At 39.1% G+C, this 26,541-nt stretch overlaps 1 protein-coding gene across 1 annotated transcript in view; it reads left to right on the top strand.

Annotated features, from left to right (window-relative positions):
• Nucleotides 1–20,920, top strand: part of LOC133516792 (uncharacterized) — a 28,980-nt gene extending 8,060 nt beyond the window's left edge. Inside the window, exons 2-7 of the mRNA XM_061849748.1 lie at nt 3,671–3,861; nt 6,302–6,450; nt 8,475–8,620; nt 11,551–11,813; nt 19,546–19,710; nt 20,633–20,920. Coding sequence (XP_061705732.1) covers nt 3,671–3,861; nt 6,302–6,450; nt 8,475–8,620; nt 11,551–11,813; nt 19,546–19,710; nt 20,633–20,881 — 1,163 coding nt within the window. The 3' untranslated portion in view covers nt 20,882–20,920. The remainder of the gene's footprint in view (nt 1–3,670; nt 3,862–6,301; nt 6,451–8,474; nt 8,621–11,550; nt 11,814–19,545; nt 19,711–20,632) is intronic.
• The last annotated feature ends 5,621 nt before the right edge of the window (nt 20,921–26,541 follow it).

Below are 26,541 nucleotides of genomic sequence, written 5' to 3'. Positions count from 1 at the left end.
CGAAAATTGACACTAGCGGTTTATGGTCGGTACGTAATGTGAAATGCCGACCATACAAATACTGGTGAAATTTATTCATACAAAATATGATAGCTAATGCCTCGCGATGTATTTGTGAATAGTTCCGCTCGGCGTCATTGAGAGTGCGCGAAGCGTAGGCAACGGGCCGCTCGCGGCCGTCCCGGCCCGGCTGCGTCAGCACGCCGGCCACGCCGCGCGAGCTCGCGTCACAGGTAACAAACAGCTGTTTCTTAGGATCATAGTGAGCGAGTACCTCCGCGCTGGCTAATATTGCCTTAATTTCTTTAAAAGATCGTTCACACTCTGAAGACCAAAACCATTGTTTTTCCTTTTTAAGAAGTTCATATAGTGGGACTAACTTCACACTCATATTCTTAATAAATTTCCCATAGAAATTAATAATACCTAAGAAGGAACGGAGCTCCGTGACGTTACTTGGTCTAGGTACCCGAAGTACAGCCTCGACCTTGGCCGGGTCGGTTTTTATACCATCCTTACTTATTATGTACCCGAGATATTGAACTTCGTCTACTAAAAATACGCATTTGCTACTTTTTAGTTTTAAACCGGCCTTATGTATCCTGCTGAACACCGCTTCTAAGGCCGCTAAGTGTTCTTGTTTAGTTTTACCCCCAATGATTACGTCATCCAAAAATATTTCCACATTAGGTATACCTTTCAGCAAATTACACATTATACGTTGGAATATTCCCGGACTGGACGATAACCCGTATACTAGTCGATTATACCTATATAGACCGCGATGCGTATTTATAACGGTATATTTTTTTGAATCATCCAGCTCGATCTGGTTATAGGCTTGGGATAAATCTATTTTAGAAAAGTAGCACGCTCCGCTAAGGCTTACCATTAAATCATCGATTTTAGGCAAGGGATATCGATCAATTAGCAAAACCGGATTCAATGTAGATTTATAGTCGGCACATATTCTCAAAGAACCGTCAGCTTTATTTACCGGCACCAGCGGTGAGGCCCAGTCGGAGCAGTCCACGGCCTCGATGACGCCGTCCCGCAGCATGGCGTCCAGCTCGGCGTCAACCCGCTCGCGCAGCGCGTACGCCAGCGGCCGCGCGCGGTGGAACACCGGCGCCGCCCCCTCGCGCACCCGCAGCGTTGCCTGCCCGCCATTGTACCGCCCGAGCCCGCCGCTAAACAATTCTTTATATCTGCAAAGTAAATTATTTATTTCATTAGTCATTTTTAGATCATCAACCTTTACATTGTTACAATTGCTGAACTCGGGGATCTTAATATTTAACTCGGCCAACCACTGTCTCCCTAGCAGTGAGGTAGTGCCTCCATCAATAACAAACAATTCTAAATATTTTTCTTGCTTATCATAACTAACTTTCGGCTTGATAACGCCTATCGGCTTGACCTTTGCCCCGTTATAAAACTTAAGTGTTAACCAACCATTTTCAAGAGGATAGTGACTTAAAAGTTTCTTATAAGTTTTGCTACTAATACACGATATCGCCGAGCCCGTATCTATCTCCATTTGTAGTAAGATATGAGAGTCTATAGTGATAGGTACACTCACCGGTCCGTAGTCACTTAAACACAAATGGTGAAAGTCCTCGGTGGTCGACTCCTCCCGATCCGAACTCTCCGCTTGGCTATAATGCAGCCTTCCTGATGGGGCGCTTCCCCCGCGACCGCCGCCCTCACTACGGCTCGAGCACACTCGTCGCAAATGCCCCCTGCGACGGCATAAACTGCAGATATAATCTCGGAAACGACAATTGGTGTAGTCGTGAGCTGTCGAACCACAGCCTTTGCAGTCTTGGTGGGGCCCTCTGCCGCCTGGAGTGTATGTCCGCCGTTCTCCGCTATGGCGTGCGATCTTGTCCCGCTTCCCCGCGCTATGCTACCAAAGCTCCTGGCGCGCCAACCACCCGTGGCCCGGGAGCCCCGCACCACGTTCCCGCGCGGCCCTCCTGGCGCTAGAGCATGTACCGCAGCTGATACCGTCGGCCCCGCACCGCTCGACCCGGTGCCCGACGATGGTTCTACCGCTGCCGCGTCTCTTTCCGCTGCCTCCAAGGACGTCGCAATCCTTATCGCGTTTGTATACGTTAGCGTATCTTCCTCCGCAAATAACCGCTGACGTATGATGTCACTTCGCAGACCACATACAAATTGGTCGCGAAGGTTTTCATTAAGGGTAGCATCGAATTTGCATTCCCTGGCCAGTTTCTTCAATTCCGCCACGTAAGTGGCAATATTTTCGCCGTTATTTTGTCGACGTTGTCTAAAACGATATCGTTCGGCCAAGACGGACGGCGTTGGTTGTAAATGATGACGTAATAGATCCACAGCTTCTTTGTAAGTGACCTCCGACGGCTTTTTGGGGCTTGCCAGGTTCACAAGTAGCTCGTACGCCCCGTTTCCCATCACAGCAATCATAGTCGGCAATTTTAATTCATCTTTTATGGCGTTTACCAGAAAAAACATTTCCAAACGGTCTACATATGATGACCACGTTCCGCCCGTCACGTCGAACTCGCTCATTTTCCCTATCGACATTGTTTATGTTGTTATTTTTACACGTATCACTTAAAGCACTCTGTTTAACGTAAATTTTGCAATAACACTGTATATACCGAATAGATCCCATCCTCGTCGCCACTGTAATAAAACCAGCACGTCCGTTCTAACGCCATTTATTTGCGAACAACCCGAATACCCACATCCCATATTTATCAAAAGATTATATGATTACCTACATTACACTCGACACTCTCTCTATGTTGTCTGCCCAGCGACATATATATCGTCACCTAATACTGTCAATACGAGCATTATTTAGCTTACTGTGGGGCTAGGTCGCAATTCTTTACCGATGACTTTGTGAAGGAAAACATCGTGAGGAAACCTGCATACATCTGCAAAGAAATTCAAAGGTGTATGTGAAGTCCCCAATCCGCATTGGGCTAGCGTGGGGACAATAGCCCAAGCCCTCTCGCACATGAGAGGAGGCCTGTGCCCAGCAGTGGGACGTTTATAGGCTGAATTATTATTATTATTATTTTTTTAAATGGCGGAGTCATATATTTATGGAGTTTTAAGCTATGCTCGCAATTTATATATTTTTTATTACAAGCTTTTATTTAACTTTCAATATAAACTTTATATATGTATATAGTACGGAACAAATCATTCAAATTAAATTTGACTTATTTTCCAACTTCTAATGAAACTGAAAATTTAACTAATGCTACGGCTTCGCCTGTTGCTTCGGCCGTCGTGAACGCTGCACGCTCTGTTAGTGCTTGAGATAGGATACCTAGGCTCTCCGAAACATGTCGCGCGAGTCACTAAAAACACGTGAGTGTAAACCGTACAATTAGTTTAATGTTAGTATGTCTCACGACCGTTTAAATTCAATTATTGCAAAACTGAAAATTTGCATACATATGTCAGTCAGGTGACAATGCAATATTATGGTACCATCAAGCTGATCTGAGGAACTCTGTGATTAACCAATACAACCTAATTGTTTTTGGGGTTTTTAGAATTGTCTAGTTTCCTGTGGAAAGAAGAGTACAGTCAGCGATAAAAGCTTGTACCAAAACTGTATTTTTTTTGCCATATACTTATTTTATTAATTTCAATGTTCGGTCTGCAGGATGTGCTCTAAGAGTGAACGGTGACCTGGGGCAACCTCAGCCAGTGTACATGCGCGGCGACCAGTTCGTGGAGCCCACGGGGACCACGGGGCAAGTGCACCTCCGCGAGGGCGAGGAGCTTCTCCTTGCTTGCACCGGCTCTGGCAGGACCATCGTGCACGCCAACGCTTTTGCTATTAACCAAGAAGCCGTTAGTACTATTTTTTTTACTTTAAGCTAAGTACTAAGTCAGGTCATAAGTTCTGTCGCAAAGATTTTTACTAATAATAAAGTTATAGGTACAGATCCCTTATTAATCATATATATGGGTTTAAAGCGTACTGAATAGCGAATAAATATGCCCTGGTAAGGGCATATTTATTCGTGTGATGAGCAGGGATATTTGTTCCTGAGTCATGGGTGTTTTCTATGTATTTAAGTACGTATAAATATTTATATATTATATATATCGTTGTCTAAGTACAACACAAGTCTTATTGCGCTTACTGTGGGACTTAGTCAATTTGTGTAAAAATGTCCTGTAATATTTATTAATTTTATTTATTTAATTATAATTATAAAGCTGAATCTTCTTCCTCGCGTTGTCCCGGCATTTTGCCACGGCTCATGGGAGCCTGGGGTCCGCTTGACAACTAATCCCAAGATTTGGCGTAGGCACTAGTTTTTACGAAAGCGACTGCCATCTGACCTTCCAACCCAGAGGGCCCGGTAAACTAGGCCTTGTTGGGTTTAGTCCAGTTTCCTCACGATGTTTTCCTTCACCGAAAAGCGACTGGTAAATATGAAATGATATTTCGTACATAAGTTCCGAAAAACTCATTGGCACGAGCCGGGGTTTGTACCCGCGACCTCCGGATTGCAAGTCGCACGCTCTTACCGCTAGGCCACCAGCGCTTCCAAAGCTTATAAAGCTGAATGACTTACAATATAATTTAACGTAATTTGCTAACTCTGTTTTGCATATTTCTATGTAATATCCGGAAAAAAATACATTTTATCAGTACCTTTATGATATAACTTATGACCTAGAACGAACTGATGACTACACGTTTACCCAATTTCATTTAAATTAGAACCAATTTACTTAAGCATTAATAAAATAATAACAAATTCATATCCGCAACGCAGGCTTCGTCAGGAGGGTACAACCATAAATCAGCAACAGGCGTCGTCATTTCACTCAAACAATAAAGCTATCGGCAACAGGCTTCGTCATTTTTAATACACAGTCATTTCATTTAAAAAGGACCACCCCGAATCGCATCTAATCCAAAAGTTCCCATTACGCTAGCAGCATTTCCACGTTGTATAGCCAATGAAATCCCCTGCACCAGATACGACTCGGAGCGTGGATCACATCCCCTATCCCGAAGTCGGCGACCAAGTTCTTTTACAAAAGTTTTAGCCTCTGTTCTCCAGGATCCCGCAGTCTCCACTGCAATTGGCACAAAATCGTACATTGGTTGGCATTGGTTATTCGTTATTGGTACTTATAACCTGTTTACTTAGTCACTGTCAGACATGTACTTACATGTCGTGACAAAATCTTAGAATTGATCTTTTCATGATGTGGCAATCGGTTGGCTACATTATTAAATCTAACTATATCATAAAGTGATCAATAGAAATACTAAAATAGGAATGAAACCACATGAAATGATCAAAATCTATGTCTCCCACGACATATATGATTTACAGTTCCACTTAACCGGTTGCTAAAGATGTAAAGTGTAAACTAGTTTTAGTTCATTAGTAGGTAAATGTTTAGCCTTAACTTCGATACATGTACCAGACCCGTTACGTTGACAAGGGACCCGAAAGCATACATAATAAATTGAAGTTTCTTCCCACCTACGTCATTCTAGCCAAGGGGCGTATTTCAATTTCACTCGATAAAGTGAAAGTAGGTGCGTTTTTCTATATCCAAGCAGGTTTTCCAGCGGCGGTTCTTAGATATATGTTTTATTAATCATTGAAGGGGTTTTTAAATATTTAAATTTATTCAGAGCTCAACTAGGGGGGGGGGGGGGGGGGGGGTTTAGGGTCGGCAACGCGCATCTAACTCCTCTGGAGTTGCAGGCGTACATAGGCTACGGAGACTGCTTACCATCAGGCGGGCCGTAAGCTTGTTTGCCACCGATGTAGTATAAAAAAAAGTATTTGCTATTATTAGTGCCATACAGAAAGTTGAGTACTTAATCAACTAGACAAGAAATCAAATTAAATTATGAAATAATTTCTGATTTGTGTTTTTAAGTACACTACTATATAAATAACAAACTGAAATAGATGTCATATACTTACTAAAACCTAGAAAGTGACCAAGGCGCTCCGGTGGCCGAGCTCGGAATCGAACGGCGTCTTTAGCTTACACGGCTAAAGACTAGACCACTAAACAACCCGGCCACGATGGTGTACCCGTCCCAAATTCTCTAGTATATGCAATCTTTGAAAGGCTAATAGGCGCCTTTGGCCAATTCTTAGGAGGCAAGCAGTAGACGCCGAGCTGAAGACGCCGATTAACTCGGCCACCGGAGGGCTAACTGGGCTAAGACATTTTTTTTAGTATATGCCATCTATTTCAGTGTGAATAGTTATTATTTCAGTGTGTCCTGTGTGTATCGTTATAGCGAGTGTCCTGTGTGCGAGACAATATAGTGTCCGGCGTGGGGTGGCTGAGCGCAGACAGCGAGTTCGTCGGCTTGACGTGCTCCTCCAACAGCCAGTACCAGGCCCGCGCCACCGACCGACGGTGCTACGGCGACAACCTCGTTGTCGAGTAAGCAATATGTGTTATGGTAGAATTGATAATTTCATGATGTTAGAATGATTTCATGAAATGATCGGTTAGCCACATCATGAAAAAGTCAAACCTAACCGAACTATATCATGAAGTGATTTATTCTAAAATGGCATTTCATGAAATGATCAAATTCTATGTTCTGGCCATGACTATGTATATAATAACTCGTGATCGATGCAATGACTCTCCTCTACCCAAAAGTGAGACATGCAAAAACAGATGTCAACTTAATGTTGTTGTCCTAAAGCACCCCAGAGGTGCAAAGGGCCTTCACAAGCTCGCGCCACTCCTTCCTATCTTCAGCTCGTCCTCTGGCCTCGCTCCAGCTCAACCCGACCGCTCGTAACTCTCTTTGGACGGACCGTTGCCAAGAGTGTACAGGACGCCCGGAGCCACGCACGTCAGAATTTACAAAATGCCTGATTTGTCCGGGTGTCGCCGTCGACGGATACGTCTGGGAGGATATCATCATCATCATAATGCAGTATTGTCAACAGTAAAGACGCCCTTTTTAACCCGACTGCGTCAAAAGGAGAGTAACGTTTTTCGAGCGTTTGTATGTAGGTATACTATGTATGTATGTTTAGTTTAGTTTAGTTTAGTTTAGTTTAGTTTATTTATCTCTCAATACAATGTTCAAACTTCAAAGTTAATGTAAAAGGATACATAAGCAATTACTTATCGTATAGTGATCGTCGGATACAATGTGAAATTTAATACTATTACAATACAATATAATGTTATAGAGGTAGTTATCATATAATATTTGCCATATTAAAATGTCAAAAATAATTAATAGGAATAAAAAACTGAAATTGTACCATGATACTACAGAGTACCAATGAATAAGTTAAATATGATATTCAAACAATGTCAAGTAGAAAATAAAATAAAGAATATCAAATGAAAACAAAAACCTTAAATAAATAACATTAACAATATACATCTGTCCATTTCTTTGGCCCAAACAGCTGAACGGTTTTTGACATATGAGGTGTCGTTGAAATCGTCAGAATTGTGGTAGTGAGCTAGTGACAGAATATACAAGTTAGTGGCATATGAAATAACCGGCCAAGAGCATGTCGGGCCACGCTCAGTGTAGGGTTCCGTAGTTACTCTTCCGTCACAATAAGCTAAACTGGAGGTTAAAGTATAGCAAATTGTTAACCAAGGGATGAAACGGTACCTTTCACCTGAGTTAAACAAATAGGCAAATTTGCATAATCAGTACCTAATTAAAATAAGTCTTTTTACTATGAAGGGAAAACTTTTTGCGATAACTCAAAAACAGCTAAACTGATCATGTCCGCTATAGTTTTCATTTAATGTCTTTCTTAGGCTCTACTTCCACGATTTTTTTCATATTTTTTGGACCTATGGTTCAAAAGTTAGAGGGGGGGGGACACATATTTTTTTTCTTTCGGAGCGATTATCTCCGAATATATTCACTTTATCAAAAAATGTTTCTTGAAAACCCCTATTAGTTTTGAAAGACCTTTCCAACGATACCCCACACTCTAGGGTTGAAGCGAAAAAAAAATTTCGCCCCCACTTTACGTGTAGGGGAGGTACCCTAAAAAAAATTAAATTTTTAGATTTTATTGTACGACTTTGTCGGCTTTATTGATTTATATATCCATGCCAAATTTCAGCTTTCTAGCACTAACGACCACGGAGCAAAGCCTCGGACAGACAGACAGACAGACAGACAGACAGACAGACAGACAGACAGACGGACATGGCGAAACTATAAGGGTTCCGTTTTATGCCATTTGGCTACGGAACCCTAAAAAGGGGGATTTCTTACCATAGCAATAATGGGTATCAAATGAAAGCTAGCTCAAAAGACTATTTCCAAAATATATGTAGTTGTCGGATTAGTTGTTTTATAATTTATTTATTTTTACCTGGACGTTTTTTACCCGTTTTTCCCTCGATTTTTTTCTGTAATGTTACCAAGTAGTAGATAAATTATAATTTGGTCTCGATTTATATTTTAGGATAGGTTTCGAGGTGTCAGGTGTTTGGCAGCCTCTGCTGTGGTCCTGCTTCGACCAGAGCCGACTAGAAGTGCTGTACGTGTGGTACGAGCAGAAGCCCCAGAACGGCCAGCACCAAACCGGAGTGACGCGGCCCGGCTGGTTGGGTGAGCAATGCCAAGCGAGATCTACCTCTAATTATACCAAACAATCATAATAAATATACCTCCAAAATAAAATATTTTTTTATAATTATTATATTGTGGTTTTAATTTTTTTTTAATCATCTTTAATAATTACTATATTGTGATAGGTTTGTATACCTATTTGTTGTAGATCATCATTACTATACACTTAAATGAGGGTTATCTGTGGGGAGCAAAGTAGGCACACTTCAGGCGGCGTGGTCGGGTTGTGGTATGGTATGGTATGATATACCGGTAAAATTGGGTGAGTAGGTTTCGCGGGGAGAGCTGGGTTATGAGTGGGGAGAGAAGGGATGAAAGGGGGGTGGGAAGGGATTTTAAGGCTGCCGCTACAAAAATAATGTATTCCAATTTAAAATGGAGCTATAGTAATACTCATAATAAAAAAAAAATCGATCCAAAAATCTTCCAAAATCACTTTAATATGAAATCCCATGTCACCCCAATTGCGAGGGACTACGGGGTGAGGTGGGTTTTCCTGTTTATCGTCAATGTTACGAGTATTAAATGGAACTACCCAAAATAAAATAAAAACTAAAATACAAACGTCCGGAACACTTATTATATACTCCAGTCAGTTTGCATGTGTACAAATAAAATGTTATCGAGGTTTGAATGTCAGTTTTGACCCTACTCACCCCATTTTACGGTAATATGGTATCCAATAGCCCAATACTGCTAATGGATTCTAACATGATTAAAAGTTATGTTACAAACTTGTAATAAGTTCCTCCTGGGCGGTTGCTACCTCTCTCAGTACGTCCAATGATACAATCAGACTCACATAAACTTCATAAAAGTGACAAAATGTCTTAAGAGGCTGTCAATACCTAAAGCGCGCACACTGTCTATTTGTATCGGAGTAAATGAGATAGCACTGTCGCATGTTACTGGGCCTGGGCAAGGGAATAATAACAAAAATATTTAAATAAAAAAAAGTGGATTATTAATGTAATATTTTACTCAACCACGGTTTAGATATAAATGTTTTGAAATTGTGATTTTAATTGCAGACCCATAAGTCAAAACAATAAAGACATAAAACCGTTTAATTGTGATTTTAAGACCAATCTTTGCAATTATTTTCTATCGAGCCGATTTCGTTCAATCGTGTATCGAGTACAACCACGGTCTTTGAAATATAATTAATATGAACATATATTTTTCTTACTTGACTAAAACAAATAGTCTTTCTTAAAAAACTGTTTAAGTAACATCAATTTCAAGGACATTGGGTGTTGACAGCCTCTTAAACGCAATCTAAACATGGCTTATGGTTCCACTCATGTCTCTCAAATTTTGGTAAGCTGTCGTCCCGTGTATGAGAAATTATGGAATTGTAGTGTAACTTTACCAATGTAACTTAACCAACATACACATATGTCTCTGTTTGACTCAATGGTTGTCTGGTAGAGAATGCCTTTTGGCATAAAGTTCGTCTTTTGTAAACTTTTCTTTATTTGTGCAATAAAGTTTAAATAAATAAATAAAATAGATAACTTATTCTTAAATTTCAAATGATGTATATCTTAACCCCCTTATTCATAAAACTTTACTCAGTTAATTTAGTTTTTATCCCTTTCTCGCTTAGTCAAAATGACAGATAAAGACAAACGATTAATAGCTAATTCAGGCTTGTAGCGCGTTTATGAATAATGACATTATTTCAAGTTTTAGAAGCAAGCAAGAAATACAATAAAAACTTGACCTAGGATTTGATCATCATTACTATCATGTATTACACTTAAATGAGGGTTATGACGGGAGCAAAGTACACACATTTAATTATTTCAGCGTAATAAGACTCCCGCAGACTTGCCTTTCGTTATGTTTAGGCATCGGATGTAAAAGTAAACGCTTATTGAAGTCTTGACCGGACTCAGTTAATTAATTCACCTTAATGGAAGTAGGGGAGCGTGGGGCTAGTTGTAACAAGGATAAGTTGTAACACTCAATTTTGACCTGGAATTTTGACCGGCATGAAATGTGCCAAGGGAGAAAAATATTCGTGTGTGTCCCTAAACTGCAACTCAGATGAAGACTTATTAAACTAAGAGATAAGTCAAAAGTGCCACGTCCGGTTTCAAGTAAAACATTCTGATATATTTTTTTAATGATAAGAATCATGTTGATTATTTATAGAATGAACCACGATGAATAATACAAAACTGTGAACCAATAAAAATGTACTCTTTCTTATAAATGTTTCCAATATTTTCATAGTTACAACTTGCCCCGAGCCTGTTACAACTAGCCCCAGACATGGGGTAAGTTGTAACAACTCCATTTTTTTCAAAAAGCGCCTGGTGTAAAAGATGGGTAAAGATTTTAAATTATTTTTTTATTGGAATTAGTGCTGAGGTATATACTTTACAAACCCTCTTACTCATAATCACAAAAGCATACACATTTTAAGCAATACAGATATTTTCCCAAAAACTGTTACTTCTAGCCCCGCGCTCCAGAAATTGAAGCCGTGCAAGAGTTATAAATATTTCAATTTTCAGACCTGTTTGTTTTTATTATGTAAGGTACCTTCGCCAAAAAACGCCCGGTTCTTAAGCTTAACTACTTTCTAAATTTCATAGTTTTATAAGTGTGAAAGGCAAATTTGCGTCCATGTTACCATAGAAAAAACTGCAATACCATTGAAAAAACATAAGAAAAATAAAATTACGATGAGCCTTCTTCAGTGCACCTTAGTAGCTTTACTATTATTGAAATATTAAATACGTCCCTACATTGTGTAATGTAAATTTATATGTATTCTGCTATAAGTAAGCTAAATCTTCAATGATTGATGTTCCTCTTGTTAAGTACTGACAAAAAGCAATTCTAAAACCATTTTTTGTTAAACTATACAAACTTCGATTTCACAAACCTTTTCACAGTTGGTGGAATGTACCCCGGTGTCACGGGCGGCATTGATTTCCACTACACGCAGGCCCAGCAAGTGGTCACCATCGCGAAGCTGGTCGGCCAGGAGCTGGCGGAGAAGTACATCAGCGTGAACCGCGTGTACCTGGCGCGGGGACACTTGGCTGCCAAGACCGACTACGTGTTCGCCACGGGACAGAGGGCTACGTTCTTCTTCGTTAACGCCGCGCCGCAGTGGCAGCCGTTTAACAATGGGAACTGGGACTGGCTTGAACAGGTTCATCGCCATTATTTAATACATTACGATAAATATACATTACGATATAGGCGTCGTAACTAGTTGTGCCGACTACGCAATGGACACATGTAAGTGATAGCGTACTCTGTCAAAGTAACCTACACACTTTCAAGTAAGGTTTGCATTGGCTCGCTTGCGCCTGTGATCTTGGAGTGTGAGTGACGTTTTTGTTTATAACTTAGAGCATTCAAAAGGTTAACAAATAGTCAAATCAGACGTTGTTCCTATCCAAAAATGCCAAATATAACAGCCGGTCTTGTAAATAAATGAAGCTTCCATGTAACCTCTTTAACATATTCCTTAATTATTTTAAGATGTCAGTTAGATTGCGTAGTTTTCCATTGGAAAATCCATTTTACATCAGTAGGCAATTAGACACATCCAATTAGTATCTGATTATAGGTATTCATTCTGAATCTCGCCATGAATTGTTCTGAATTAGCTATGTCCATAAAAACAAATACTTAATAAATAGTAACTTGTTTCAAAATTCGAACATTGTTTGTTTAGCTCAACTATTTTATAACAAGCAAAAACGTATAAATATAAATGAGGTAAATTGATGCGAAATTGGGCGAAAGCCCACAATTTCATTATAAAAAATATTGGAGGTTCATGTGTTATATTATAGGCACAGGCATGCAAAGCGCTACGGCAGAGCGAGGGGCGTCATGCACGTGCTCACGAGATAGCAGTTACAGTCGGTCCAACGAATTAGCTATCAATATTTTTACAGCGGATAGTACTCGGCTCATGAAACCTTTTTATGATGTTTTATTGGAGAAAATTCGAAAACAAATTGGCTACGTAAAAGCATCCTGTTAATGAGATAATTAAATGAGACCTCATTGAACAGATCGTAGGACCTATTTAACCTAACTCGTAACTTCACGTTGATAAATCAAATGAATCGTTGATTATTACATTTAAGACAGGCAGAGGAGACAATATTGCCAATATATTTTTATATAAAATAGGCTGTTTAGTGTTTAATGTAATGAAATTAAAGAGTATGAAAGAGAGCCTAGATATAAACATTTTTACTAATTATAATTGCTATGTTTTCAAAGAGTATTATACTTCGTATCCAAATCCAAGACAACAAATATAATTTACTAGCAGCAGTACACGTTATCGTGCAGTCCAAGTCACACATTTTAGAGATTATAGTATTTAAAAAACAAGTTCGCGCTGTCCCTCTCACTCGCTACGCTGCGTTCCTGCTTCGACATCGCTCCTCCAGTACTCATTACATGTTTTTGTGTTAGTCCGAGTCACACGTATTTTCGCCAAAATAGTGTTCCTCTAAATATGTGTACCTAATTGTGTTTCGATTAATGTTTATTGTGCGCTGAATAAGAAGTATAGAATCAAAACATTATTTGAACTGCCGACCGCCGTACCCTCGAACGAAAAATTGATGTTTATTCAGCTCGGCAAGTCTAGTCTCGTTTGCCATACTTACATGGCAGTTAAACTTTCAATTTGAAATTGTAGGTATATTCGTTTAGCGTAATAAACTTATTACCTAAGAAATCAAGTAAGTAATTTTTACGTTCATACGAAATCACTTACTACAACTACCTTCTTTTTTGAATAAATAAATTACGGAAAAAATAAGTATGGGGCTACAAATAGATTACAATTTGAACTTTAAATAATTGTAATACGTACTATTATAGTATTATTTACTAATATAATATTATTTAGATTTCATTTTATGATTGCATAAAATGCAATGTTCACTCACAATTTTTTTTTTTTACGAGATGCTTTCGCGTACAGATTTAAATATACAAACCATATCTGAATAAAGTTAATATATACTAGGTAATCGTTTCACGAAAGCAGCTTTTACCATGTCCGATCTACCCTACCATACAATAAAACAGATAACAATGGTAATCCTTGCCGATTGGTAATAAGTGCCTATGAATGATAACAAAACGCGTCTTTATGCAAATGTACATACACAGTACCAACAAGTTTAATGAGCGTCTTATGAGGATACCTATAGGTATAAATATACAGGAGTAATATCAATCAATACACAATCTATAAGACATTGGAAGACTATTTAGTCTGACTGACAGTTTAAAGTGTTTAATGCCATTAATCGACGTATACAAACGGGACGTGCTATGCGTGCTCCGATACCGTGCGCCCCATGCCCCATATGAGGGCCATAGTGAATCTATCGCATGGATCATGACGGATTAGGTAGTAGGCTTTAATCGGACATCGCGGTATCGTCGAGTCTTGGGTCCAATCGATGTGGTCGCCTCCTAAATTTGATCATCAGTTAGTTACCCGCTTTGTTATTATTAGACAGCTTTGATTAACATAATATAATATAATTTTAAAATGAAATATATTATGGAAAGATATACTTACTTGATTTGTGTAATATTGTGGACTCCGTCTAATAATAATTCTCCTTTCCGTGAGTACTTAGAAGCTTAGGTTTACTGTGCAACAAGATATTCATCAAACAGAAAATCGGTATTAACTGTGTTGATTAAAGTTTTAATGTAATTTTATAATGCACATTAATTAATAGTTCAAAATTAAAACACATATTAAATAAATATTTTCTTATAAATGAGATGTCGACATGGTACTATATTTGCCCCACTTTAATAGTGAAGAGGCTATCATTACTCCACAATCATTGTGTCGAGGGCTCCGCTTTCACAGCGTCGAGGTTATATTTGCCCCACTTTAATAGTGAAGAGGCTATCATTACTCCACAACCATTGTGTCGAGGGCTCCGCTTTCACAGCGTCGAAGCTATATTTGCCCCACTTTAATAGTGATGAGGCTATCATTACTCCACAATCATTGTGTCGAGGGCTCCGCTTTAACAGCGTTGAAGCTATATTTGCCCCACTTTAATAGTGATGAGGCTATCATTACTCCACAATCATTGTGTCGAGGGCTCCGCTTTAACAGCGTCGAAGCTATATTTGCCCCACTTTAATAGTGATGAGGCTATCATTACTCCACAACCATTGTGTCGAGGGCTCCGCTTTAACAGCGTCGAAGCTATATTTGCCCCACTTTAATAGTGAAGAGGCTATCATTTCTCCACAATCATTGTGTCGAGGGCTCCGCTTTAACAGCGTTGAAGCTATATTTGCCCCACTTTAATAGTGATGAGGCTATCATTACTCCACAACCATTGTGTCGAGGGCTCCGCTTTAACAGCGTCGAAGCTATATTTGCCCCACTTTAATAGTGATGAGGCTATCATTACTCCACAATCACTGTGTCGAGGGCTCCGCTTTAACAGCGTTGAAGCTATATTTGCCCCACTTTAATGGTGATGAGGCTATCATTACTTCACAACCATTGTGTCGAATGCTCCGCTTTCACAGCGTCGAAGCTATATTTGCCCCACTTTAATAGTGAAGAGGCTATCATTACTCCACAGTCATTGTGTCGAGGGCTCCGCTTTCACAGCGTTGAAGCCATATTTGCCCCACTTTAATAGTGAAGAGGCTATCATTACTCCACAATATTGTGTCGAGGGCTCCGCTTTCACAGCGTCGAGGCTATATGTACCCCACTTTAATAGTGAGGAGGCTATCATTACTCCACAATCATTATGTCGAGGGCTCTGCTGTCGTAGTGTTGAGGCTAAGTTTGCCCCACGTCATAGTGAGGATGCTATCATTACTCCACAATAATTGTGTCAAGGGGTCTGCTGTCGCAGTGACGAAGATATATGCCGCACTTTAAGTTATATGTACTATACAATTCCACAATAATCGTATCGAGGCCTCCATTTCCGCAGCGTCGAGGCTATATGTGCTTCATTTTAAGTGTCGAGGTTATAATGCTTCGGTCATTTGGTTCTTCGGTTGCTTTGCTCCTTTTGGTCGCTTCGCTCTTCGGTCGCTTCGCACTTCGGTCGCTACGCTCTTCGGTCACTTCGCTCTTCGGTCTACAGTCGGTCATTATACATATCTCAAAATGATATCGTCAAAGATATATAACGTTGCTCTACTATAACAGTGTTGATGCCAATGTAATGATTGAAGACTTTAATAGTATTGGAAGTAGCTTTACGCATGTAAATATAAGGGACTAAAGAGCAAAAATATTTAAGGTTGAGCTAAAGTTTACAGGACTTGTAAAAATAATGAAATATAAAGGAGGTTCTTGTTACGCTGAGGTAATTTAATAGGTGTTAATGCGGCCTAAAATACCTTAAACAAAATGTACGCAATGTCATTGCCCTTACAGACAAAGAAATGCTGTATGTAAACAACATATAAGAAAAAATATATCTGTAAACCCTTTAACCCAAATTTATGATTCGTACTCATATCACGCTGTTATATACTCCTAATAACTTCAAACGTCAGCTTTGATATGCTGTCAAGAATATACCATATCAACGAGCCTAATGTAATAAATCCGGTACAATTTACTTACGGATTCTCAGCTCCAAACTTCAGGGGAACATCGCCGCATCAAACAAGAGGTGAACCGCCGTTGATGCACTATCCCGCGACGCGAAATAAGTGCTGTAAATTGTGCAACCATGCAACTAGAGTTATGCTGCCACGTGTTGCAGTCGCTTGCGCTAAGTAGCTAGATTAATAATCGCAATAAAGGGTTGAAATCCTTTAACAATAACATTATTATTGTCTGAAATGTAAATGCTCGGGTTGTCATATTGTCTTGCTGTAAAAGAAAGCTTAAATAGTTTTCATTTTTCGTCGCAATGCACACTGTACAGTTTTATTGTAGGTAACGTTAAAAAATGTTACTCCTTAAAATGAAGTACAAGTTACAAGTCATGCCAGATATTTTGTTCACAAATATATCATAACTCAACACATAATCTACCTAAGTTCCTTGCCACTTGTTAGCGTAGAAGCCATCATCGTTCAGATACGCATAAGCAGATGAGATTAGCTATTTAGTTATAAATAATATCATATTACTATTTCTTGATCTGTGGTAATAACTAAAATTAGTCCATCTATATTTTCAAAGTGATAAGTTTCAAATACTTAATACCTACAGGATACTCTACTAGTAATTGTCCAGACTTAGTTTTAAAGTACTTACATATAGCCTTGATATTTATGGTAGCTTTACAATGAAGAAAATTCTCCTTTATCTACCTCACTCAAAGGCTATTTACCGAGGAAAGTATTGATTGCTGTATTCAAAATTAACTTTAAAGTGTCGTAACATAAAATTAGATTATATTTTAGGGTCAGTAACGCGCATGTAATATACCTCTGCAGTTGCGGGCATTCATAGGCTACGGTGATTGTTTACCATCAGGCAGGCCGTATGCTTGTTTGTCTCCGTTGTAATTACATCCAGAGAATGGTTGGTAAATTCTAAATTATACAAAATGGTTTGTTTATATGGTTACAGACAGAAAATGCCCATCTAAAACTTATTTAGAGCCAACTAAAGCTTGAAAACACATTTACACTTAATGGCGTCCTGGCTTGTAAATGACATAAAAATAGTTGTACCTTGTGAATATTAAGATATATACAACTTTATCAATATACTACAGTGAAATCAAAGAAAGTTTTATACTTTTTTAATATTAACGAAATGAAATACCAAGAGCAATTTCACTCCTTAATTTTATTATGCTATACATACATTTTACATTTATACTATGTGGATACATAAATAATTATTTAAATTGGACATAAATTAATAACTTCTAGGTGGTACGTTGTTCTTTTTAGTCAAAATCAATAATATCAGTATGTTCGTAACATACTGATTTGATATCGATAGGTATTTTATTTTATTTTCGCATTCAGGATTTGAATTTAAATACAAAGCTCTGAACATCTGCTAGTAAATTATATTTGTTGTCTTGGATTTGGATACGAAGTATAATTAATAATCAAACGAACTTACCTGTGAAGTTTGATTACAATTATGCGAGTATCCAAATCCAAGACAACAAAGACCCGCCCCCCATCCCCAAAAATGAAAATAAAATAGTCTCTGTTAATAACACAAAAATAACTCTGAAATAATGAGTACTGGAGGAGCGATGTCGAAGCAGGAACGCAGCGTAGCGAGTGAGAGGGACAGCGCGAACTTGTTTTTTAAATACTATAATCTCTAAAATGTGTGACTTGGACTGCACGATAACGTGTACTGCTGCTAGTAAATTATATTTGTTGTCTTGGATTTGGATACTCGCATAATTGTAATCAAACTTCACAGGTAAGTTCGTTTGATTATTAATTATAATTAACAACAGACACACCATTGTTGAAATGACTTCTTCTTCTTTATTTGAAGAAGAAGTTGACATGACAGAAAGTGTTAAATATCTTGTTAGTTAAATACACATGATGATTATTTTAAGATAGAAAATTTATTTATTTTTGTTCAGTAAATGAAAACAGAAACCACATGATTTTTTTTCTATTTAAAGTTAATTGTTTTAATGTAAAGTATATCTTAAAATATCGGTGACTAATTTGTTAGCACCTAATATAACACCTTACACAGCACTACATCTAATCTTACACCTTATACAACTTGCACTTTTTTTGTATCAAAATCAGTGCAGAGTTGGGTAAGTCGGGCTCTACATGACTGAGGCAGTAGGAAAATGTTGAGAACCATGTGAAATATTGGAGTTTAGGTACGAGGACTCGATCAAACTGAGGTACAAATGTTAAACTGCGCCCCTTAGCTCTCCTTTACTGAATTTTGACCCCCATTTTCACTCTCTGGGTATCAATTTTAAAATTATTATTAATCGTATGGCATGCATAAAGAAGACAATACAAGTAAGAGTATAGCTTTGAGGTCGCTAAGCCAGGTAACCAACTCATGCCTGACTGACTCCAGATCTTCAGCTGGTCCAGGATACGAGTGAAGGCGACAGCGTTGGAAGATATGGTTGGTGGTCTGCTCTCTCTCGCCGCACTCGCAGAGAGGAGAATCATTCCAACACCATTTATATGTTAGAGAATTACAACGGCCATGCCCAGTTCTCAGCCTATTTAAGCGACACCAACGTTTGCGGGGGAAGTCAAATCCTTTTGGTTTTTTTGTCGGGTCGGTTACATGGGCGGTGTGTCCAGTTGTAGCAGTAGACCACTCCGGTTTCCACCGATCTGAGATAGTGAAGTTGTTCAGAACCTGAGCTACAGAACAGGATGGATTTCGGGATTTTAGTCACTGGGGAGGTGGAAGGCAGAACTCGTCATGAACCGGCAGCGCGGGATTTTTGACGATCTTCGTAGTCGTCGTCGGTGATGAGGTGGAGCTATGTGACTTAATGCCGGTAGCCAGTGGACAGGTGTGAATCGTAGCGCATAGTCTCCTTTAGCTTAACGTCTACTTTCTGGACATGAGTGCTCTCAAGCCACACCGGTGCGCAGTATTCAGCCACAGAGTAGACAAGCGCAATGCCTATGGTGCGTAAGCAATCAGCTGAAGCCCCCCAACTGGTCCCGCAAAGTTAGTGTAGTATGTCTCGATAGGTGAGGATAGGTGAGTTTCGATAGGTGAAACTTATTTGTTAGGGATCTATCCAGAGTAACTCCCATTAGTAAATATTAAAATAAAAAGCATCCTATGCTATGTCTTGTACCAGGTGATTTAAGTTCTCTCAGCCGTTAGTAGCAACAAACATACCCAAACTTGAATCCCGATTGGTTTCGCGATAAGAAATTTCCATAAATTATTGTGTTTACAGAATGCCCGTGCACGCATCGCTGTGGCCGGGTACAACACTACCGTGTACACGGGCACGTTCGGCGTGGGTGTTGTGCGCAACGCTAACAACACAGCCCACGAACTGTATCTGTACACAGACGCTAACAACAATAAGCAGCTGCCCGTACCTCGGTACTTTTACAAGGTAATTATGTTTATCGAGTTCACAAACCGACCCATCCCGCGTTAAGAAAAATGACAAAATTCCGATCGCCTAAAAGTTCTCATTAGGTCCCTACTAGACTCCTTGGGAATTCCAACTGAATATTTAGTTGGAACTTTCAACACGAAATAATTAATATTCAGATTAAGGGTAGACTCCAACTTCACGACTTTCGGAACAAATCCATACTTAGTCGTGCAATTTCGACGACGATTGAATTGTTTTTAACTATTTCAAAGTTCCGAAACTAGATCAGGTTCCATAGTTCAATTAAGGAGTTGTTCCTTTGGTCATAGGTATATGAGCCAAAATCTATTACGTTTATGAGTTATGACTTAGGTGCATTACCTATCTATAATACATGCAAAATTATATTACAGGTTTCATCAGGTCAGGTACAATTTTCATTTGTCAGATTAAGACAAATGAAAATTGATGTAATTTTTTACCCTAATAAAATTATCACTATCAAAAAACGAAATAGGTACACAGTTTTCGTTGGTATCCCGACTATGGGAAGGGTAGCGATTAAGTAGTTAATGTGTATGTGTGTGTGTAAGTGTGTGTATGTGTGTGTGTCGTGTGATCCACCAAAACATCGAAATACTAATTTTTGTAAACGTATCTATAGCTTCGTTTCAATTACCCGTGTAGCATGCACATAGGCTACATTTCTAACCGACTTTAGAAAAGGACGTGTAGGTATTTAAATGAAAATAAAAACCGTAGTCGGATTAAAGTTTTTCAAGCATTTCGCTTGTAACACAACTCATTGCATGTGCTTTGCGTTACTTTGCGGTATTTGATAGATCGATTGAATTCGTTGGATCTACCCAGCTAGCAATTATCTAAAATGCATGCGATTTGTTGCAAGGTCTGTATTCCTTAAATCTTTGGTGCTTAGGTGTTTTACGAGCCATCATTGCGCCGAGGCACAGTTTTCGTCGGCATCAACGACATTTTCGCGTCCGAGGAAGAAGTTCGCGCGTGGACGTTCTGCGCCGACCGCTGCCGGAACAACCGCGACTTCGACTGGCTCCGGTGGCAGCCCGACCGCATCGACATTGGCTACAGCTTCTGCTGCGAGGTTGATGACTTCCGCCGGACCGTGCCCCATTTGCCCCCTTTCCAAGTCGATGGTCTGTTGTTTTAAACAGCTGCTGGTATAGAGTTCAATAAACCATAATACGTACATTTTGTGTTACTTATTCTGAGCCTGAGTGACGTAACTGTCACATGGATAAGTTATTGAAGTTCGACATGTCGCCGAGATATCGCCATTTGACAAAACTAACCATGTAGTAACCAGGCTCCCATGAGCCGTGGCAAAATGCTGGGACAACGGGAGGATGAAGAAGACGTTAGACAAAATCGCGATACTAAAAGTCGGTGAGGGTTTGCCCGATATGGCAAAGTTTTGTTTTAAATGATATAGGGGCAAGCGAGCAAACGAATCGCCTGATGGTAAGCAATTACTATCGCCCATGGAAACCCACAACACCAGAGGGGTTGTATGTGCGTTGCCGGAATATAAGATGGGAGTCTAACGATGTTATTCAACATTTTTTACTAGTGGCTCTGTGAGCTGCAGACCTAGCGAACCTCTACTACTCCGCCGTTTTAAAATTTTGCAATAACTGACTCGACAAAATTCCACGAGAGTTGGTTTAGGTTAGTCGTGGAGGTCAGTCGGTCGTGGAGGCCAATTTGAGCGTAGATATTAGTATCAAAATGATGTAGTTGTTTGTCATCTTACGTACCTAACATATCGCTCGTAACTACTTTTACGTACTTGTATTAGCGCGAGCGCAACGCACAACGTAGGTTTATTACTTTAATTACTGATTTTGCAAATTTGCCTTATCTTGTTTGGTTTCCTCGCATTCGATATGAAAAGTAAAGTGTTTAAATCGCGTGAAATGCACAGTTTCTGTCGAGGTAGTTTCGGTTCGAGACGCATATGGTTAACAATCTACTATTTTAGTAGGGTAAAGTTTAGCCGTTAAACCAACCCGTAAAAACTCGAACAACCCACCTCGCATCGCCCCGGCGCAAAGGTGCCCATTACGCTTATCGCGTTTCCGCGTTGAACCGCGATGGATAACCTCTGCGCCAGGAACGACCCGGAGCGGGGGTCGAGACCCCTTTTCGCAGGCGACTCCCCAGCTCCCCGAGAAAAGTTTTCGCCTTCGCGCACCAGCACCCAGACGTCTCCATACCAAGGGGAACGACCAAGTAGCTTTAGTTTAATTTATAATTAAGTTTATTGCTAATGTATTCCCTTAGTTCTACAGTATTTTTTTTAGTAGGTACCTTAGTTACGAGTGGGTGCTCGCAATAAAAAATATCATCGCTTTAATTACTATTAAATACGAGGTACTTACCATGTATATTTTTATCATGAGTTCCCGATATTTAATTCGGCATTTTCGGCACAGCTGCACGTGCCAACTTCACCATTGATATTATAAATTATAGATATAATCCCCTAAAATAACAAGCAAAACAAATCTTCCATTGTCATGGCAGCACACACTTAAAATATCTTTATTGATCACACCTACATATTACAAAAGGCGTAAATAAGGCGGCATAAAATTAAAAGAATACTTAGGTAAAAAAGATACGACTAGTGTTTGTCATTTGAGCGTCATAGTTAATATTCAACGACTAAAAGCAAACCGTACAATCGTCACAAGGTAGATTAGTGCTTTGCAATTTTGGGGCACGTATAATGGCTCCTGTACACGATGGCTCAGCGCTGAACCAGCGAGATGGCCATACGATGGTGATGGCTCCTCTACACGACGGCCCAACGCTGTCTATGCGATGGTTGAAATGCAACTACACAATATAGTCCTGGAATGGGCCACGTGTATATGCGAACTGCCACCGCTGGCCACCTTTGATGTGCGGACGAAAAACCGACACCGTGGCCATCCCATCGTCATCCCGCCGCGCCATAAGCCATCCGACACCACTGCGCTCTCCACAAACTGGCCCATCTTAGTGGGCCAGTATGATGACCCATCATGTAGAGGAGCCATAACCTATCTATAATAAATTAATTATAATATCTCACGGATCTTCACGGAGTAACTGACGTGCTACGAGTTGTGGTCTACCCACACACCATAGCGATCTACTCTCTTTCGAGTTCGATTATTATTTTGCACGGTGTCACGGCTATTAGGGTTCACATTTTCACACATTCCTGTAAAATATCATGTGTCATGATTAACAAATGAATGAGTTAGATAACAATTATCATTAAAGAACTTAGTATTTGACTTAGCTACCTAAAACACCCAATAATTGCGGCATTAGTATTGATATCTATTGGAAATACCTACACGGAGTGCAATTGCTAGTCGGTATTTAATTCAAAAATCGATGGTGCCCTTGCCCCATGACCTGAGGTATGCCTCGCTTTGAACTAGAAAGAATTTAAAAAGACATTTTTATTTTCACGCACAATGCGATACCCACGCTGAAGCTCTATATAAACCCTGACAACACAAAGGGCTTGCGACTTTTGTCAGTCACACAAAGGGTTCGACTATTTAAAAACCAACAAGTAAGTAAATATTTTTAAATTTTTGGGTCTAAATCTCAAAAATATATGTAAGTAGACGACTTCCCACGAGGGTCTTTATTCATGAAAACACTAAGTATAAGTTTACAGCTACAGCCGAGGCACTTATACTGTTAATACATATGTAGTCAGGACATAAAATTAGTAAACTTGTATTACACACATTATACATTTTTCCTACTCCTCTACTGTTATCTGTCATTTATGCATTCATTAACACGAATATAAGAACATACATAAAAGATTTCAAGAAAAGTCTATATTGTCTATTCCTCATAAAAGCTCTTGTGCTTTTATAAGCTATAACGTTACTGCGATTAATGGCTACCAACCTAACAAAACCAAAACGAATACAGTTTTAAACTAAGTGCATTGCTGCCAACTTACAAAATATTCATTTGGTTGCATAGTAAAAATAATTACTTCATAAGTCAGAAACACGCATGTGACACCTGTAATAAAGCAACACCCATAGACTACGAAGACCGCTTAGCGTTGCTTGTTAGTCTCCGTAGGCTACGGTGGCCAAAATTGAGAAAAAACTGTCCAAAAAATTAATTTAGCAAGTAGCAAGTACCAGGGCCTCATGAGTTACGAGGAGGTGTCGCCGACCGGCCGGCCGCGGCCCGGGGCGGGCCGGGCGCGTAACAAGGTATGCTCGCGCGTCTTGGCTATATACTTTTGCCGTAATTTGTTTACCTAAATTAAGATTTATTTTTGTTGACTCGTAGGAAAAATATTGTATGCAACGTTGTATAAGTAGGTCAAAAAATTCTCGTGGCGTATTCCTTTACAATGTTCGCCTACGCCTTCGGCTCCGGCTCACATTGTAACTCACGCCACTCGCCTTTTTAGACCCTTCTTATACAACTGTTGCATAAAATACTATTCAGAACTATCTCTAGAATTAAACATACGATTAGATTAGATTAGATTTATTTCTTAAAGAAAAAGACACAGTATTTTACACAAAAGCATAAAACAAAGGCTTTCACTAAAAGATCGTCAACTTAACATTAAAACAAAAAATATAAAAAAATTAAATTAATAAATAAAGAAATGTCACGACAAAAAAGAAAATGTCAATGTGTACATAGCTAGGGCCAACAGGTACTGTCGAAATGTGAAAAAGAATAAAAAACAAATATATTTACAAAAACACTAAGTTATAAATAACTTTATCTGTAATGTATTACTAAGTTACATAGAGATTTAAAAAAAACTGATTTTAAGTAACATAGGTAGTTTTAAAAAATCCTGATACTACGTTGTACGGACGGACGGCCACTTGTCTGAGAATATGTCTGCGTTTTGGACTGTAGCTATGAAGTTATTTAGTAATTCTATTGCTCGGTACGTGAGTGCGTTTGAACCGTGATAGGTGCGAACATTTGGATATGCGAAAAGGTTTCTGGCTCTACGTGCGCTACGCCCTACTGCAGCTATGTAGTTATCTGGGGTAAAAATTCTGTCTTGCTATTCTGGACAAATTATTTCCAAGAAAGTACCTATAAGGTCGAGTTAATAACATTGCCTTTTAATGTACGATTTTAAAATAAAATAATATAATATAGGTATTTGACATATTTGACAAAAAAGATTACGACCAAAGAGTAAAGTACCTATATAGGAAAAGAGAGCCCTCTTGAAGCATTTTAAGGAAACTAATTTCGAAGCGCTATCTCTATTTTGTATCCGAAACTAGTTATGTATGTGTGTGTGCACACCTACATATGCATCCGTATCCGTATGTGTAGATACTTTCGTACTGAATAATATTAGATCTACTTGGGAGGTTTACAAGTTAATATTTTGTTTGATTTCTTGTAACTTTCATGGCTTGATAATATTATGTAGAAAAGATTCAAAAGAATGGAATCCAAACAAATACATACTTTATTGTGAACCAAGTATATATTTATTGCTTTTAATTTGGTATACAAGACAGTAATAGACTAGGTGTTGTATGTAATTAGGTACTTGAATTGTTGAGCTTCGTCTTCTGTGTGTCTCAATCTGACTTAGAACTCTTTCATGTGTGCATAACTGACTTGCCTAGTTCCCAACTGAGCGTTTCTTGTTTGACCTTAACGTCCAACTGGACTTGAATTCAAGATATTCCGGAGGTAAAGTAAGGACAGGTAAAGTGCACATTAGGAGGATTCCTGGTGATTTCGTCTCGCTCTCTAGCTCCGTAAATAAATAAATAAATATTACAGGACATTATTACACAAATTGACTAAGTCCCACAGTAAGCTCAATAAGGCTTGTGTTGAGGATACTTAGACAACGATATATATAATATATAAATATTAAACAATTCGCTACAGATATTCATTAAAATAAATGAAATAGCTTTAGCTTTGTGTCGTACATAAGTTACCTCTCTGTAGAGGTGTCTGTGGAGGTATTTTCATCTTTATCAGAGCAATAAATGCTTAACTTCAAGATGGCGGCCGTTTAGTCCAATTTAACTTCAGATTCCTAATGAAGAGCCTCCCAGATCCTCAGATATCGATTTTCATCTTGATCAGAGCAGACACATTTGGATGGATGATGGAGTCACAAAATCATTCAATTTTTTAATGTTTTATTAAGTTTTTAGAGTCAGACCAAGATAAGTTGCGAGTGATTTTGATAGCCCAGACGGTGCAAGTGTAAACGTCATAAATTGAGGATGCCTCTGTTTTACTCCAGCTAATAAACGGATTGCACGTTTTTGCAGTATTATTTAAAGTTAAATTTAATTATAATATATATTTATTTCAGACCCAAAAGTACATATATGGTTAGTAAAATTAACTTAAGACCTGTATTATTTAGAAAGGTTATGCCAATCAGACCTACTTGACATAGGTCAAAGTAGATCTGACCTGCTCCATCCAATGCCACGTTAAGGGGCAGTTAAATCAGTCCGCAATCACCTTCAGTACCCCTAGTGTAATTTTAGTCGAAAGCGAAACGTGACGTACGCGTTTGCGTTAAGTCTCATTTTGTATGGGTTTTTGAACAGCGCACCAAGCGGGACGTTTTGGAAAGTCAAAAATCTCATACCAAATGACACTTAACGCAAACGCGTACGTCACGTTTCGCTGTCGAAAATATTTACACTAGGGGTACAGAATGCTGTTTTGACTTTCTCTTACGCGACCCATTAGTGACATGATTTTCGAGTAAAAAATGTCCGTGTGCGCCTGGGCGAACGTTCCTGATACACT

The sequence above is a fragment of the Cydia pomonella genome, chromosome 4 (genome assembly GCF_033807575.1).
Source record: "Cydia pomonella isolate Wapato2018A chromosome 4, ilCydPomo1, whole genome shotgun sequence".
Lineage (NCBI taxonomy): Eukaryota > Metazoa > Arthropoda > Insecta > Lepidoptera > Tortricidae > Cydia > Cydia pomonella.
This window is presented reverse-complemented; position numbering and strand designations above follow the sequence as displayed.